The sequence below is a fragment of the Podarcis cretensis genome, assembly GCF_951804945.1.
Source record: "Podarcis cretensis genome assembly, chromosome: 17".
Classification (NCBI taxonomy): domain Eukaryota; kingdom Metazoa; phylum Chordata; class Lepidosauria; order Squamata; family Lacertidae; genus Podarcis; species Podarcis cretensis.
In genome coordinates this window covers 3,364,325-3,379,732 of record NC_137187.1, presented here as the reverse complement: position 1 = coordinate 3,379,732, position 15,408 = coordinate 3,364,325, and the positions used below count along the sequence as shown (strand labels likewise).

General features: G+C 46.2%; 1 protein-coding gene across 4 annotated transcripts in view; it reads left to right on the top strand.

Annotated features, from left to right (window-relative positions):
• Positions 1–15,408, top strand: part of PTPN6 (protein tyrosine phosphatase non-receptor type 6) — a gene marked incomplete at its 3' end in the record, with an annotated part of 41,969 nt that overhangs the window by 2,320 nt on the left and 24,241 nt on the right. For 3 of the 4 annotated variants that reach the window (XM_079960269.1, XM_079960270.1, XM_079960272.1), the window contains exons 3-4: positions 4,709–4,831; positions 7,007–7,201. In XM_079960269.1, coding sequence (XP_079816395.1) covers positions 4,709–4,831; positions 7,007–7,201 — 318 coding nt within the window. Of the gene's footprint in view, positions 1–3,629; positions 3,902–4,708; positions 4,832–7,006; positions 7,202–15,408 lie in introns of those variants that run through there. The other variant, XM_079960271.1, reaches the window with a different exon arrangement.

Below are 15,408 nucleotides of genomic sequence, written 5' to 3'. Positions count from 1 at the left end.
TAAGAACGGACCTCCGGAATGAATTAAGTACTTAACCTGAGGTACCACTGTATATAAAAACATAATAAAATATTAAACGTTAAAAAACTTCCCTAAACAGGGCTTCCTTCAGATGTCTTCTCATGGTTGTATAGTTACTTATACCCTCCTATGAAAACAGGGATGTCCAACCATATCCTCCAACATTTCTCCAATGAAAATAGGGATGTCCTAAGGAAAATGAAGACACTTGGAGGGTCTGCATAATCCCATCCGGCCCCACATTTATTTTCAATTACTTCAGTTTCTTTCTGCTTGCCTTGTAATGCTACAGCATTTCATCAAACGTCAGTTTGTTGTGATGGGAACGGAGATGCCTTGTGGTTAGATTTCCCCTTTCCTCTTTTTCTGTCTAAACTCTGTTGAATGGAAAATACAGCTAGCGGACCTGGACATGGGATTGGTGGCAGTTTAAATTATTGTAAGGGTAATGATAAGGCACCTGAAACCAATATCGGAATGTTCTACTATCTATTAGGGATCTCCAGCCTTTTTGAACCAGTGGGCACATTTCACATTTTGAGAGTGCCAGTCACAAAATGGCTGCCATGATGGGCTTGGCATATCACAAAACTATTTTTATAGGGTTGCAATATTTCAGAGAGTGAAAATCTGGACACAAAAACCTGTTTTGAAAAGGGGGGATCAAAGTTGTTGAGCTTTGAAAACAGTTTGAAGTTTCAGTTACAGATAGGTAGCCGTGTTGGTCTGCCATAGTCAAAACAAAATAAAAAAATTCCTTCCAGTAGCACCTTAAAGACCAACTAAGTTAGTTCTTGGTATGAGCTTTTGTGTGGTATGGTATCTGAAGAGGTGTGCATGCACACGAAAGCTCATACCAAGAACTAACTTAGTTGGTCTTTAAGGTGCTACTGGAAGGAATTTTTTTATTTTAGTTTGAAGTTTCTCACTCTTTTTTAAGGAAATTCACAAAATAAATAAATAGATTTTCTGGAAATTCCCCCCAGGTGCTTGAGGGGTGGGGTTTTTTTTTGCCCAGAGTGAGGTGTAATAATAATAATAATAATAATAATAATAATAATAATAATAATACCTCATCCACCTGACTGGGTTGCCCCAACATATATAAAAACATAATAAAACATTTAACATTAAAAAACGTCCCTATACAGGGCTGCCTTCAGATGTCTTCTAGGGGTTGTATAGTTATCTCTTTGGCTCGGGAGTCACATAACTTCATACCCTCCCCAACATTTCTCTAGTGAAAATAGGAACGTCTTAAGGAAAAGTTGGACATTCTGGGATCAAATCGGAAACCGGGACGGCTGTCCCTGGAAAATAGGGACACTTGGAGGGCTTGCAGCACTTCCACCTTAAAGAGTAAAAATTTTTATTGGCATAAATGTGCTTGGGCTAGAGTCCCCTTCATCAGAAGCATCATTCTCACTAATCTATGAAGCCTATGCAATGAGAGGTTGTTGCTGCTGTTATAACTAAGCCGTATATAAATATTGTGAAATAAATATAAATACATAATTTCCAGAAAGAAGATCTCCTCTCTGCCTGCCACACACAACAGCAGCTAACAGGACTAGGATAGCATAAGGTCTTCTTCATCTGGGTCTGCAGAGAAACAGAGCCCATTTGTAGTCTCCACGGTGCTTTGACCTAATTTATCTATTTTCCTTGCTCTCTTGTTCTGTGTTCCTCCTCTATATAATAAAAAGTGTGTTCACTTAGAAGAAGAAAGTGGTGATGGTTTGCTGCTTCTGGTGCAACCCATCTTGTCAAGATCCAGTCTGAGTACCTCAATCCATCTGCTGAAGACCAGTGCTTTATTCAATCTTTCTGTGGGAATGAAGGCTTGCTACGTTTTTTGGTCCTGGAAACCCTATCTAAAGGTTACAGCAATGTTTGTACACTAAATAGAGCCCTTGGCTCTCACGCTGATTAACTGAAACAGCGTTCCTTTCATCTATTTACCATTGCCATTTTCAGGCCACCTTGGCTGAGCTGTTGAAAATATATTATCCCTTAAAGTAAGGACTGTGCAGGCATCACTCTAAAGGTTCAGTGTAGACCAGCAAATAGTTATAGCAAGACAACGCAGCTTTGCAAGACAGCATCTCTTTGGAAGGAGGTTCTTGCAACAGAATCACAAGGCCAAGGCGCTTGCACAATCCACCTGAGCGGTTGCATGGGGCAGTAAATATTTAAAGGTCAAACACACGTAGCTGTTCTGACCTGTTAGAACAGAATTCACAGAGGTGGGCTGTTTGTTTGTTTTTTGCTTTCTTTCTAAAGTGTGCCTTTATTATGGCCAACCAATATCTGCAGCAAATCTGCTGGCTGGGACTGGTGGAAGTTTGTAGTCTCTGGAAGTCAAGTATGCAAAAAAATATGGTCCAGAATTACAAGGTTTAGCCCTGAGGTCTTGTGTCTTATATATTGTATTTTTTAATTTTAAAAATGCTTATTTAGTTTTCAAAAATTTACATTTACCATCAACACTACCTTTAATTTATGCATTGTATTCCCACCCCCTTTAATATTTTATCTTATAACATTCCATATATCCATCCTAAATTACAGTGGTGCTCCGCAAGACGAATGCCTTGCAAGACGAAAAACTCGCTAGATGAAAGAGTTTTCCGTCTTTTGAGGTGCTTCACAAGATGAATTTCCCTATGGGCTTGCTTCGCAAGACGAAACGTCTTGCGAGTTTTTCCCCTCCCCCCCTTTTTCTAAGCCGCTAATAGCACTAATCCGCTAATCCGCTAATAGCTGTGCTTCGCAAGACGAAAAAACCGCAAGACGAAGAGACTCGCAGAACGGATTAATTTCGTCTTGCGAGGCACCACTGTATTAGCCTTAATGCTGCTCATATTTCAAAGCCTGCTCATGTTTTCTTGCAACCATGATAGTTCTTTAGATGTTCTACAAAAGGTCTCCAATCCTCAGAGAATGTTTCGTCATTTTGATCTCTTCATTTTTGCTCTTAGCCTTGTCAGTTCCGCAGACTCCATCTTCCTCCTTTCATATTGTAATTTTATGTTGTGAACCGCCCTGAGATCTACGGATGAAGGACATGATGCAAGTTTAATAAATAATAAAATAAAAAAACAATAATTCCCCCAATAGTAATTTACCACACTGTATGCATATAACCACTTGATAGGCTCCTTCCCTATATAATCTTGCCAGGCTGTGAGAAAAATCTTACCACACCTCTCTGTCTGATCACAAATCTAGGGAAGCAGCCAGAGAGTGGCAAAATTCTCCCTGCCTCTGGACTGAATAGTATGGGCAACAAAGCTTACCAAATGGTTACATGAGCATGCTGTGATATGCTGAGCCTTGACAAACAGTCCTTTGTATCCATCCCGTATCCCGTACCTTTCTTGGGTACCACTGTTTTCGTATCATCCCTGCATTTGTTGCCGGTGTCCGTTCCCCACAGGTGTCAGTTAAACGTGCCGTCTTGCCCTCGCAGCCTCCCTCCCCATGAAAAAACCCCCAGAAATACTGGTGCAGGGGGGAGGAGGGAACGGAAGGAGAGGGACCCAAAAGGAGAAGCAGAAGTGTATGCAGAGGAGCTTGCATGTATAGGGGCGATAAGTTAGATATGCTTCCTGTTCCTGTAATAGTGAACTGTGCGCTTGCCTCGGTTGGGTCTGTCTGCCCCTGCCCACCAACCCAAATAGACACTGGACACCATGGAAGCCAGGAGGCCCAGGAAACGTGTGCTGTAGGTGGACAGAGGCAGCGAAGGAACATTTAAAGTTAGCGGGCCTCACCAAGTTGATGCTGACTCCTCCTCTATCGACATCTTAAAGCGAGTCCCTCCAGTTGTTGCTATTATTTTGCTGTTCTTTCGGTTCCGCCTGCTGACGATAATGAGGTAAGGAAAGAGCTGGGAATGCAAATGGAAGGCCAACCCCTTCTTTATCCCGGACTTCGAAAGTTCCTGCCCCGGGACTACAGCTAGGATGTTGTGTTATGCGTGAGTGGAAGGAGGCCGTTCTGTTAGTTGTGTAGAGCTTTATGGATTTGGCGGCTGGGACTGAGAGAGAGGCCAGAGCTCTCAATGGCTGGCATTTTGCTCCCTCGGGAAAGTTGCCTCAAAGGCAGTTCCCACATGCCTAGGTAGCCATCCCTCCACCCCCTACATAGGGGTCATCCAGACTGCCTTTTGTGTCACATTTCTAGGTACAGTTCCACACTTTAAAGCACCTTTTCTGAGCACTTTTTTTTTGCCCAGGCGCTTTCCCCACAAAAAAACCATTATTTACCGCTGAATTGGAGCAAACGCCAATCTGTGGGAAGCCCAGATTGCCGTTTGTTCCAATTCAGCATTAAAGAGCGGATTTTCCTGGGGAAAGAACCTGGGTCTAGAGAGCACTTAGGGTGAAAGGAAAGTATGGATGTGCCATTGATGAAGGACAGCTGAATGTGTGACATGAACGCCTTGAAAAGCTCACTGGTTGATGTTGCCTTTGAGCATGCATGTGCGAACTAGGGTTTTGCTGGAACTCAGTGGAGGGGAGAGGATTCTGGGAGAAGAATGTCTGCCTTCTGGCCCTTCTTGAGATGTAGTAGTCTTGAGGGATCCTCCTCATGATGACTGAGTTGAGCAAGCTGCATCCTCCCTCCATTTCTCCCAGTTTATTATTATATCCTCATTTTCCTACTCTCTCTCTCTCTCCAGGTGGTTCCACCGTGACCTGAGTGGCATCGATGCTGAGGTCTTACTCAAAGCACGAGGCGTTCATGGAAGTTTTTTGGCTCGCCCCAGCCGGAAGAACAAGGGAGATTTTTCCCTTTCTGTCAGGTAATAGTCTGAGCACCATTCTCCTTCCCTTCCACGGACCTCTCCATGGGACTGTCTGTCCATTTGCCTGGACCCACCTCACATAAATAGTTCAGCCCTACAGACGCACAGAGGTTTCCCTCTGCGATTGATGGGGGTAACAGCCGCTTGTGCCTGTCCTCAGAGTTAATTTTTTTAAGTGGTATCCATAAAACTCTGAGGTAAACTGAAACAGGAGTTTCAAGAGTCAGTCTGGGTGGGAGAGCAGGGACTGCAGCATGGATTGGTTGAATGGTTAAAGAGAGACATGGGACCACAGGGGGCTTGTTGCCTTCTCCTTATGCCTGGACAGCACAGTTGGCCAGAGCGTGGTGCTGATAACCCCAAGGTTGCAGGTTCGATCCCCAGCTGCAATTGCAGGAGGTTGGAGTACATGATCCAACTCATATGATTCCCAGGATCTGGGATTGAATTTTTCTGGGTAAGAGCAAGTAAAGTATAGCCCTTTTTTGCAGGGGATGGGGGGATATGGGAGAGTTTTTGGTAAGCTCAGGGTGGAGGCCAGTGGAAAAACAAAACAGTGGTACCTCGGGTTACAGACGCTTCAGGTTACAGACTCCACTAACCCAGAAATAGTACCTCGGGTTAAGAACTTTGCTTCAGGATGAGAACAGAAATCGCGCAGCAGCGGTGTGGTAGCAGCAGGAGGCCCCACTAGCTAAAGTGGTGCTTCAGGTTAAGAACAGTTTCAGATTAAGAACGGACCTCCAGAACGAATTAAGTTCTTAACTGGAGGTAGCTAAGGTGGAGAGGAACGGAGCAAGAAGAAGAAAAATAGTTGTTTCCCCTTCCCTAACCTACTTTTCTGGCAACTAGATCCCCATTCCACCCCTAAACAATGGGCAGGCCAGATTTAGTTAGGCCAAATAAGCCTAGGTTATAAACTTACTTCTCCCTTGCCAACCAATTGCTCAAGTTGACAGCATCTGGAAAGCTGCCAGAAACTGGAGTTGGAAGGTCCTGTTCTGCCATTGGGCTGAGGGTGCAGACACTCCATTAAGGCTGTGGACTTCCTTCACCAGCTTCGTGGTTGGGCTACACAGATGATGCTGTCTGCTTAGTTCTTCTCCATCTCAGGGATGTGAAAATCCAACTGCTTGAGACATTTCCCTAGAACCACAGACTCATGGCCAGAAAGTTCCTCCTGATGTTTTGTGTCTGTCGTGGATCCACCTTCCATGGATGCTTTAGTTGAGACTCCGGCATTGCATGGGGCTGGACTAGATTACCCTCGGGATCCCTTCCAACTCTACAGTTCTATGATCATACTGAAATTCCTTCCCTGAACCAGTCTTTTATCTTCATACAGAAAATCCTCAGAACCCCCAGATTTGCTTTGTATGCCATTTCAAATAAAAACTGGTAACTATTCCATGTCCCATAGGATTCTCTGGTTTGCTTCAGAAGGAAAGAAAGCTCTCACTGTTTATTATCTGGAAGAAACATCAAGTGTGCACATGCATAATGGGAGCCATATCTTTTGGATAACATCTTTTCCATTTCCCTGCCACAAATTATTATCTGGTACAGTGGTACCTCGGGTTACATATGCTTCAGGTTACGGACTCCGCTAACCCAGAAATAGTACCTCGGGTTAAGAACTTTGCTTCAGGATGAGAACAGAAATCATGCTCCGGCGGCAGCAGGAGGCCCCATTAGCTAAAGTGGTGCTTCAGGTTAAGAACAGTTTCAGGTTAAGAACGGACCTCCAGAACGAATTAAGTTCTTAACCTGAGGTACCACTGTACTCCACTATGAGACTGTGTACACACAATACCTTTAAAGTATCTTCAACCCCCCAGCCAATGAACGTTGGGGATTGTTGTTTATACAGGTGTTGGGAATTGTAGCGCCATTGGGGGGTAAGCTACAGTTCCCAAGATTCCTTGTTTGTGTGATGTGCTTTGAATGTGCTTTAAAGTGTGTACGCAGCCTAAATGAAAGGCTGAACTTATTTTACTTGTCTGGGGCCCAGTGCTGGCATTTAAAACGAGTGCTGAGGCTAAACCCTGCTGATGACAACACACCCCAGTTAACCCATGGAAGCAGCTTAATCCTGCCTCCCCTCACTCCCCTCCACAATTTCTAGCACCTCCAACCTTTCTTGACCAGGTGCTTTCCTGCCTCTCCTTGCAGGATCGGTGACCAGGTGACCCACATCCGTATCCAGAATACAGGGGACTTTTATGACCTCTACGGAGGAGAGAAGTTTGCCACTTTGTCAGAACTGGTTGAATATTACACACAGCAGCAGGGATCCCTGCAAGATAAAGATGGGACCATCATAGACCTGAGGTATCCCCTAAACTGCTCTGATCCAACAACAGAAAGGTAAGGAGAAAGCAGGTCCGTTTATGCCTGTAACTGAGCACCACCTCTGCTCTATCCCAGGTGGATTATTTATCTTCCCCCATCTCAATATTTCCCCCTTTAAAAAAACTCTTCAGTCCTTCGTGTACTAAGAGATCTGCCCCACCCCGGATCTGTAGATCTCACACAATCTGCCTTTCGCCTTGTGAAAGTTTCAATATCGGCCCAGCTTATTTTTAGAAACTGGATTTCCTCTGATTTCACTATTTTTGGCACGCATGAAAACTGCGGTGTAGGTGAGATGCAGAGATCTTGCATTAAATACGCAGCAGAAGTCTTATCTGACCAAGCAAAATACCCTTTTTGGCTTCTCTCTCTCTCACACACAGAATTTCTCTTATCAAATCAGATGGGCTTTTGGAAATCCACTCTGCTTGATATTGCGGGGTTGGAGTGCTGGATAGGTTTGTGCACCCGCTCCCGGTTCATCAGTGGTGTCACCTTACAGGAAATATGTACGTTTTGTCCTCTCTTCAGTTTGTGTGGGTTTTTTTGCATCCAAAACTCAGCAGTTGGTCAGGGAACCTACTGCTTCCTCCCTTGCGGTTGGAAAGTTCTGCCCTCTAGGCACTTATGAAAGCTTTTCAGCTCTCTTCTTCCTCCACCCCCACCCCAAGATTTTCCATCATGTGGCTTCCTCCTTAGTGAGAGCTGTGAAGCTTAACTCTTTCTTCCCTGAAGAGGAGGGAGCCCACTCAACAACTGCAGGTCTGGGTCATTTGTAAAGCTTTGAGAACAGCAGCTCCACAGGTGGGGGCTTTTCATATATAAAAGTTTCTAAAATAAAGTCCAAAGGAACTGCAAAATTTCCCCAAGAAGCACCTTGTTTATTTTCCTCTTGGGTTTTATGCCCTGCCTTTCGGTCAGATTCATTTGACTTTAACTGAAACCAGGCATGCAAAACTTAGGAGTCCAGTGTAACCTTGTCAGCCAGCCAGGCGCCTTTGGACCTGTGAGCAACTGCTCAACTTTTGCAGTCCAAGTCAGGCAGCAGAAACAGGACACATCTAGCTTTTGCTCTAGGTGGGTCACAATTGTTGGCATCGGTCTGTCTCGAGACACAATGGAGTGTGTGTGTGGTGTGTGTGTGAAGTCAAACTGCTGCGTTAGCACTACCGAATTGACCTCTCCAGGGGCACAAGCCTGGGCAGGTTCTGGGCTGCCCAAAAGACAAGACTCCCCTCTCTGCCTCCCAAAGGAAAGCAGAGCAATACATTTGGCACCAGTTTGGCTGCAGGAGTTGCAGGAAGGAGGCGTACAAGGCGCCACCCAACTGTCTTAGGGATGCCACTCTGGATTTGTGTAGGATTTTCTCCTTAGCTTTTTCTTTTCCAACTATATCCCACAAGTGTCACATTTAAATGCTTTCAGCTTAAATTAGTTACTATATTACAGGATTGCCTGTTTATTCTTGGTTATAGGAGCTAGCTGTCCTTGTTAGCATCAGCATAGAGGGTCCCACTGTTGTAAACAAAAATTGCCCTTTTCCCTTATGGGGTATCCAAGAGCCCATATACAGTGGTGCCCCGCAAGACGAATGCCTCGCAAGACGGAAAACTCGCTAGACGAAAGAGTTTTCCGTTTTGGAGGTGCTTTGCAAAACGAATTTCCTATGGGCTTGCTTCGCAAGACGAGAATGTCTTGCGAGTTCCTGCGGGTTTTTTTTCCTTCCCCCCCCCCTTTTTCTAAGCCGCTTATCCGCTTATCCGATGAGCCGCTAAAAGCCGCTAAAAGCCGCTAAGCCGCTAATGGGCTTGCTTCGCAAGACGAATAAACCGCTAGACGAAGAGAGTCATGGAACGGATTCTTTTTGTCTTGCGAGGCACCACTGTAGAGTCCTTACATAGGTTCCCTATTGGTAGGAGAGAATAACAGAGGCCAACCAGAGAATATTAAGAAGCAAAGCAGCTAGTAAGCTTGATCTTTATTGATCTGTTGCAACAGGGTGCTCCCCTCACCCGCAGGAGAGGAAGAGGAACCCCGTAAAATGGCGCGCAAGGCCCCCCCCCTACGATACTTTTGGCCCATTGTCATGGGTCATGAGGGTAGGATGCAAACAGCACAGGCCTTATCTAATCTCATGGCCCTTCTAACGGTTTGAGACACACAAAAAGCTTAACTGCTGGGCTGCAGAGCAATAATTTCTCCCTGTCCCGCCTCATATCTGCCCATGTTTATCTTCTGATCCGTGTGCCTGTTGGGCTAGCAGAAGCAAATATGCGGTCGCTGTGGATGCCTCTTATTTGCTAGTGTATTTGCTGCGTACATCTATCTTAGAATCACAGAACTGTAGAGTGGGAAGAGACCCCGACGGTCATCTAGTCCAGCCCCCTGCAATGCAGAAATCTCAACCTCCAGTTATAGGGCAGTATATAAATTCAATAAAATAAGTACTACTAATACAGTGGTGCCCCGCAAGATGAATGCCTCGCAAGACGGAAAACTCGCTAGACGAAAGAGTTTTCCGTTTTGGAGGTGCTTCGCAAAACGAATTTCCTATGGGCTTGCTTCACAAGACGAAAATGTCTTGCGAGTTCCTGCAGGGTTTTTTCCCTCCCCCCCCTTTTTCTAAGCCGCTAAGCCGCTTATCCGCTAAGCCGATACGCCGCTAAAAGCCGCTAAAAGCTGCTAAAAGCTGCTAAACCACTAATAGCGCTAATCCGCTAAGCCGTCAATGGGCTTGCTTCGCAAGACGAAAAAACCGCTAGACGAAGAGCCTCGCGGAACGGATTCTTTTCGTCTTGCAAGGCACCACTGTACTACTAAAGCATCCGTGGCGGACTTGTTTTCTTTCCTAATGGAATAAACAGAAAGAGTCCATAATTGCACTCCACAGAACTTGATTTGTGTCAGGTCAACAGTATCCTTAAAAACACACAAACCACCACCACCACAACTAACGACGACAACCAACCCATATACCACACACCACACCACACACTTGCCCTGCATTGTTTCTTCACCTTTTCAGAGAGATAGAGGCTCTGGGCACCCTTCCTTGACATACGGCTAAAATAATCTAAGCTCCTTATGCCTGAACACCATCCAGAAATAATAATAATAAAAAAAGGATTGGTTAACCACTCTGCTCTGTGGCCTAGAGAGCCTCACTCACAATCATTGTTCAACTTGGACTGTAAAAGATGTATAGTCAGGGTTTTATGCTATAATTTCAAAACACATTTGTAACAAGTTGAGGCTCTCTGGGTTGATTAAAGAATGCTTAATTGATTTGTGTATTTTCAGTGATGAATTAATAAATTACATTTATATTTGAAAATTACCAGAATATTAGGACAGGCGCCTTTTTAACAGAGTGAAGGAAATGTAAGAAAACCTAAAGTTTAGCTTAACAAGGGGAAAACCCGGCCCCTCTTAGAAGTTAAAAATGGCGGCCATCTTTAAATATGCTATTTTTCATTTCCTGTCACAACAACGTACGACAACTAAAGTAGACTTAAAAAGCAAGTGTAGCTTTAACTCCTCTGATTAATCAACAGACATATTAGTTCATTATTCTATTGACGGAAGCTTGGTGTCCTAGCAAAAAGGTATGCTAAAGTTCAGATAAACGTTCAGGCTTTTCAGTCAGGCATAATGAGACTGAGATGCAAAACAAGTGTGACAAATTGTCATTGTAAGTTTTTCCAGCTGAGGAGCAAAATGTCAGGATTTTGGCCTCAAACGCAAGAAGACGTCTTGTTGTTGTTGTTTAGTTGTTTAGTCGTGTCCGACTCTTTGTGACCCCCTGGACCAGAGCACGCCAGGCACTCCTGTCTTCCACTGGATAATAGCAAGTCTGGCCAGGCCCCTGTTTGGAAGTCATGCATCCTTTCATCCATACAAGTTGTCTCTGGTCCAGGGGGGTTGGCAAGACCACCAGAGTCTTGCCACTGTGAACTCCACTGGCTAGAAGGATTGAAGGTTTTCCATGCCCTTTTATTCCCTTGCAATCCTCTGTTTTTGTTTTTGTTTTAAATATAGCTTCTGCCGTCAACAATGCCTTCATCAGATAGTGTAGCATTTTTAGCGTATTTTCAAAACTGTTTTAAAAACTGTGTACTATGGTGCTATTTTTTAAAAAATGAAAGAAAACCAAGTTTCCATAGTAGATGGAGAACGGCAGGCTAGTGCTATGGAAGATTCTGGAAAGTACTAACTTCCATACAAAGAACTTGGAAAGCAGTGCTCTCTCATCAGGGACAGACATTCTATTGGTTCTTTACGTGATATATAGGAACACAATATTGGAAATTAGCTGGTAGAGAGAGAGAGAGAGAGAGAGAGAGAGAGAGAGAGAGAGAGAGATCCACAATCTTATCTCTCAAACACAGGTGCAGAGCAGTGGCTGCAACTTCTGGTTCAAATCTAACTTCTGTGATGAACTCCCCAAGAAGCCACTCACCACAAGATACAGGTGGTGATTAGGATGATAACGACCTACCTTACAGGGTGGTTGTTAAACTTATTGTGATCATGTCCCCGAAGTTTTTGAACGCCCCAAAGTGCTATGTAAATGCTGAGATGATTTGTTAATGGTTTATTTCAATCACTAATTACAGAAATGAAATGAATTTATGGGTCAACACATTTTACGATTTTAGGTATGCCTAATATGCTTACACTTACAGCTCAAAATATATACTGGGTTGCTATGGCACAACTACGTTTTCAAGCATGTGTCATATAAGTACGTGCGTCATGGAGCTTCGTTCCAAATCTGGGTCACTGGGTGTGAAATAATTTTTGTAGAGAAAAGCGGTCTCTGGTTCAGACTGTATAATGCATGTGCTACTAGCAAGCCCATGGCTGAATGGCTTTTCATGGGCTGCCTCCCACTGAAGCCCAGTGGTGTAGCATGCTGTCAGGGGCTCAGGAGCAGAGGCACAGGGAAGAGAGGAGATGGAGAGCGAAGGGGAAGAATCCGAGGGGAGCGTAGAAGAAGAGGACAGTGGACCGAGGGATTCCATGAGCCTCTCCAGCGAATCAGAAGATTCACAGAAGGGGGCGCCAGTGGCCAGGGGTAGGGGGTTCCCAAGGGGAACGCCCCAGGAGCAAGGGGGCAGCGGGGACTCCCAGAGCAGCAGTTGGAAATCAGGACCAGCTTCCCCACCAGAGCATAGTGGGGGGGAAGAGTCACAGGTATCGGGAGTAGCGTCTCCCCCAGCAGGGAGAGGAGAGAAGTCAGGGCTGACCACGCCTCCATCGGAGAGTCAGACAACGGAGGGGAGGTCAGATCCGGCCAGTATCCCGGAAGAGGGAAGCAGTGACAGAAGTAGTGTAACGGTCAGGAGGAAGGTCACTGGGTTGGTGCGAGAGGCAAGTTCAAATGTACAGGAGCGTGGGACAGCAGAGAATGAGGATTGGGAACCGGGTCCTAAAGCCCGCCGGAGGCAGGGGGAGTAGCTAAGCGACTCAGCGTCAGAGGAGTCCAGAAAGGGGAATGCCCCAGTGGGCAGGAGGACCCAGAGGAGAAGAGAGCAGCAGAAAAGGTGGAGCAGGGCTAGGATCTTAAACTGGTGTCAGAGGGGAGGAGACTCAGACGGGACTTCGCCGATCTAGGGTTTAAGACGTAGGGCTGCGCGCTGCGGCTTTGAAATGGAAATTGAACTTCAATAAAGACTTTTGTACATTACGACAGCCTAGCGTTGGTCCTCTGTGAGCTGGGACCTAGAGGCAGCTCTGACACATGCATTAGCAGTACCCGGGGCCAGGCAAGGATCACGCTCCCTAGCGTCCTTGCGGGTGTCATGGAGGAGGCAATAGGCGAACTTTGCCAGTTGCCCTCTCAGCTTAGCTTGCTCCTGGCGGGAGCAGCGGCTGGACTGGAGCGCTCCTTGGCAGGCTTAGCAATGTCCCAGCAGAACCGGAGCACAGTTGCAGCAGGCCTAGGAGGAGGGCAGGCCGGGGTGCCAAGGGCAGCCCTTCCCCAGCTACCTCTCCTAAGCCGCACTGCACAAGGACCAATGGGTCTTGGGCAAGCGGGTGTCTCTCCTCTCTGCGCTGCCTCCTTGGGGTGCCGCCTTGCCCAAGAACACACGCCAGGAGGGAGACCCCAGGGAAGGACTGGCGCAGGCCAGGAAAAGTCTGGGCTCTGGCTGGGGGTGGTTCTGCCCAGGGGTGGGCATCCTTTCACTGGCCACAAGGAGAAGCAGGTGCCACCACAGCCCTGAAGGCCCATGCTGTGTGTGCTTCAGTCTCAGCGAGGGAGCTTGCTGTGGGTTGCGCACAGTATTTTGTGTCCGGGTCCACAGCCCCCCCCCCAGGCTACGCCACTATGAAGATGCCCTGAAACAGAATAACAGCAACCGAGTAGGCTTACTTATGCCTCCCTTCAAAGCTTTCTTGGCCATAGCACGGTAGCAGAGCCAGGATTCAATCCCAGGCATCTCCAGTTAGCAGGGCTGAGAATGACCTCTGTATGGCTGAGGTAATGGCTGGCAGTCAATTCTAGGCTTGCCATATTTCAAAAAGTAAAAACCAGGACCCCCCAAAAGTAGTTCTTCTTTTTTTTTTTTACAAAAATGCAAAAAATAAATAAATGTTATTTTTCAATCCAAGACAAACCGCCGCCTGCTGGAAATCCCCCCCGGCCATCACTTCAGCCTTTGAAATCCTGGTAATGTCTGGTAAAATCTGGATGTATGGCAGCCCTAATTTAGACAAAATTGGACCAATTGAACCATTGGCCTGGCTTGGGTAACTTCCAGGCAACCTGCTTATTGAGCATTTATTTTGAGTTTATTTGTTTGTGTCAAGCAATGTCCACCCCACACTTTTTCAGTGCCTTGTCCTGCTGGTTTTCCTGTCGTGCTGCGTTGGTTATTATACATGTACTGCTTGAAAACATCAGAGCCTGGAGTTTGCTCAGAAACAATTGTGACATGCATAGCTAGCTGAAGGAAAAATCAGTTGGGAACTTAACTCTCCTTTCGTTTTAAACAATGGGCAGAGCTCAGCGTAGGACTACGTGGGTTATGCATGTGGGAAATGAGATCTGCTTGAGCCATAGCTGTCAACCGTCCCTTATTTGGCGGGACGGTCCCTCATCCCAGTGCCGTGTCCCACTGCTGTCCCTTATTGATGATGTCCCTTAAATTTCCCGGGTTTCAGGGAGGAGGAAGGCTCCAACTGTGTTGCTTGGCTGCATTGCTCACCCAATAAGAAGTCTAAGAACGACTGGGGGGTGGAGCTTGCATTCTTTGTGCCAATCAAATTGGCCGCGTTGCCTGGGGACTCGCCTTTGCTCAGCGCTTCCCATCGGAGAGGTGACGGTGGTTTTCCTTGCTGCATCCCCTTTGCCGGGTTGCTGCGCTGTGGGAACCACCGCTTGAGGCTTCGTTTGGCTGCTGGCTGGGCTTTCTGCCTTTGGCTGGGAGGGGCTCAGAAGTTGAACATACCTGTGCTTGGAAAATCCCTTATTTTGGCTGCTGATCCCTTATTTTCGAGGCTGCTGGTCCCTTATTTACAAATCTGTAAGTTGACAGCTATGGCTTGAGCACCAAGACTTAACTACCCCTGTCTGATCCCTGCACCCCTTAAGCGTGCTATGGGTTTCTCCCAATCCCCCAGGGCAGATTTGGGGGGGGGCGTGCAGGGGAGGAGGAGGGATGTCTTTTTGCGTGAGAGGACCTTGCTCTGTGCATGTGACAACTCAGCTGAATCCCATCCAGTGCGGCTAATGAGTGTCATGAAACCGCCATATCTTTTGGTTAAAACTGAAATGGAGGCTTCAGGAGAAGTGAATCAGGAATGCTATTTTGGGAAGGTGGCAGCTGTTGCTGTTTCTGTATTTCAAAGCGTAGGAGGAGGACCTGCATCGCAGGGATGGCTAAATCTTTCGGGCTGGGGGCCGCATTGATCCACAGTCAACCCTCTGTAGGCCACCTTTCAAAGTGGGCCTGTTCAAGTATAAAAATGAGGATTTAATTGCGGGGGAAAGAAAACGTTTATTTGGGGAGTGGTCCTCACAAACATTCGGGCTTCACTGAATCACAGTAGGGGGCCAGCAAAACTTTTGGACAAATTAGGGAATCTGAGAAGGCTACCAAAAAAAGTGTCAGAATGGTATACCTGAGGGAATAGTCAGGGGAATTTTTTTTTTTTTTTTTGCAGCTTTCAGACCAAGACACTTTATGCCTGTAGCCGTTTCTGGTCTTTCTCTCTCT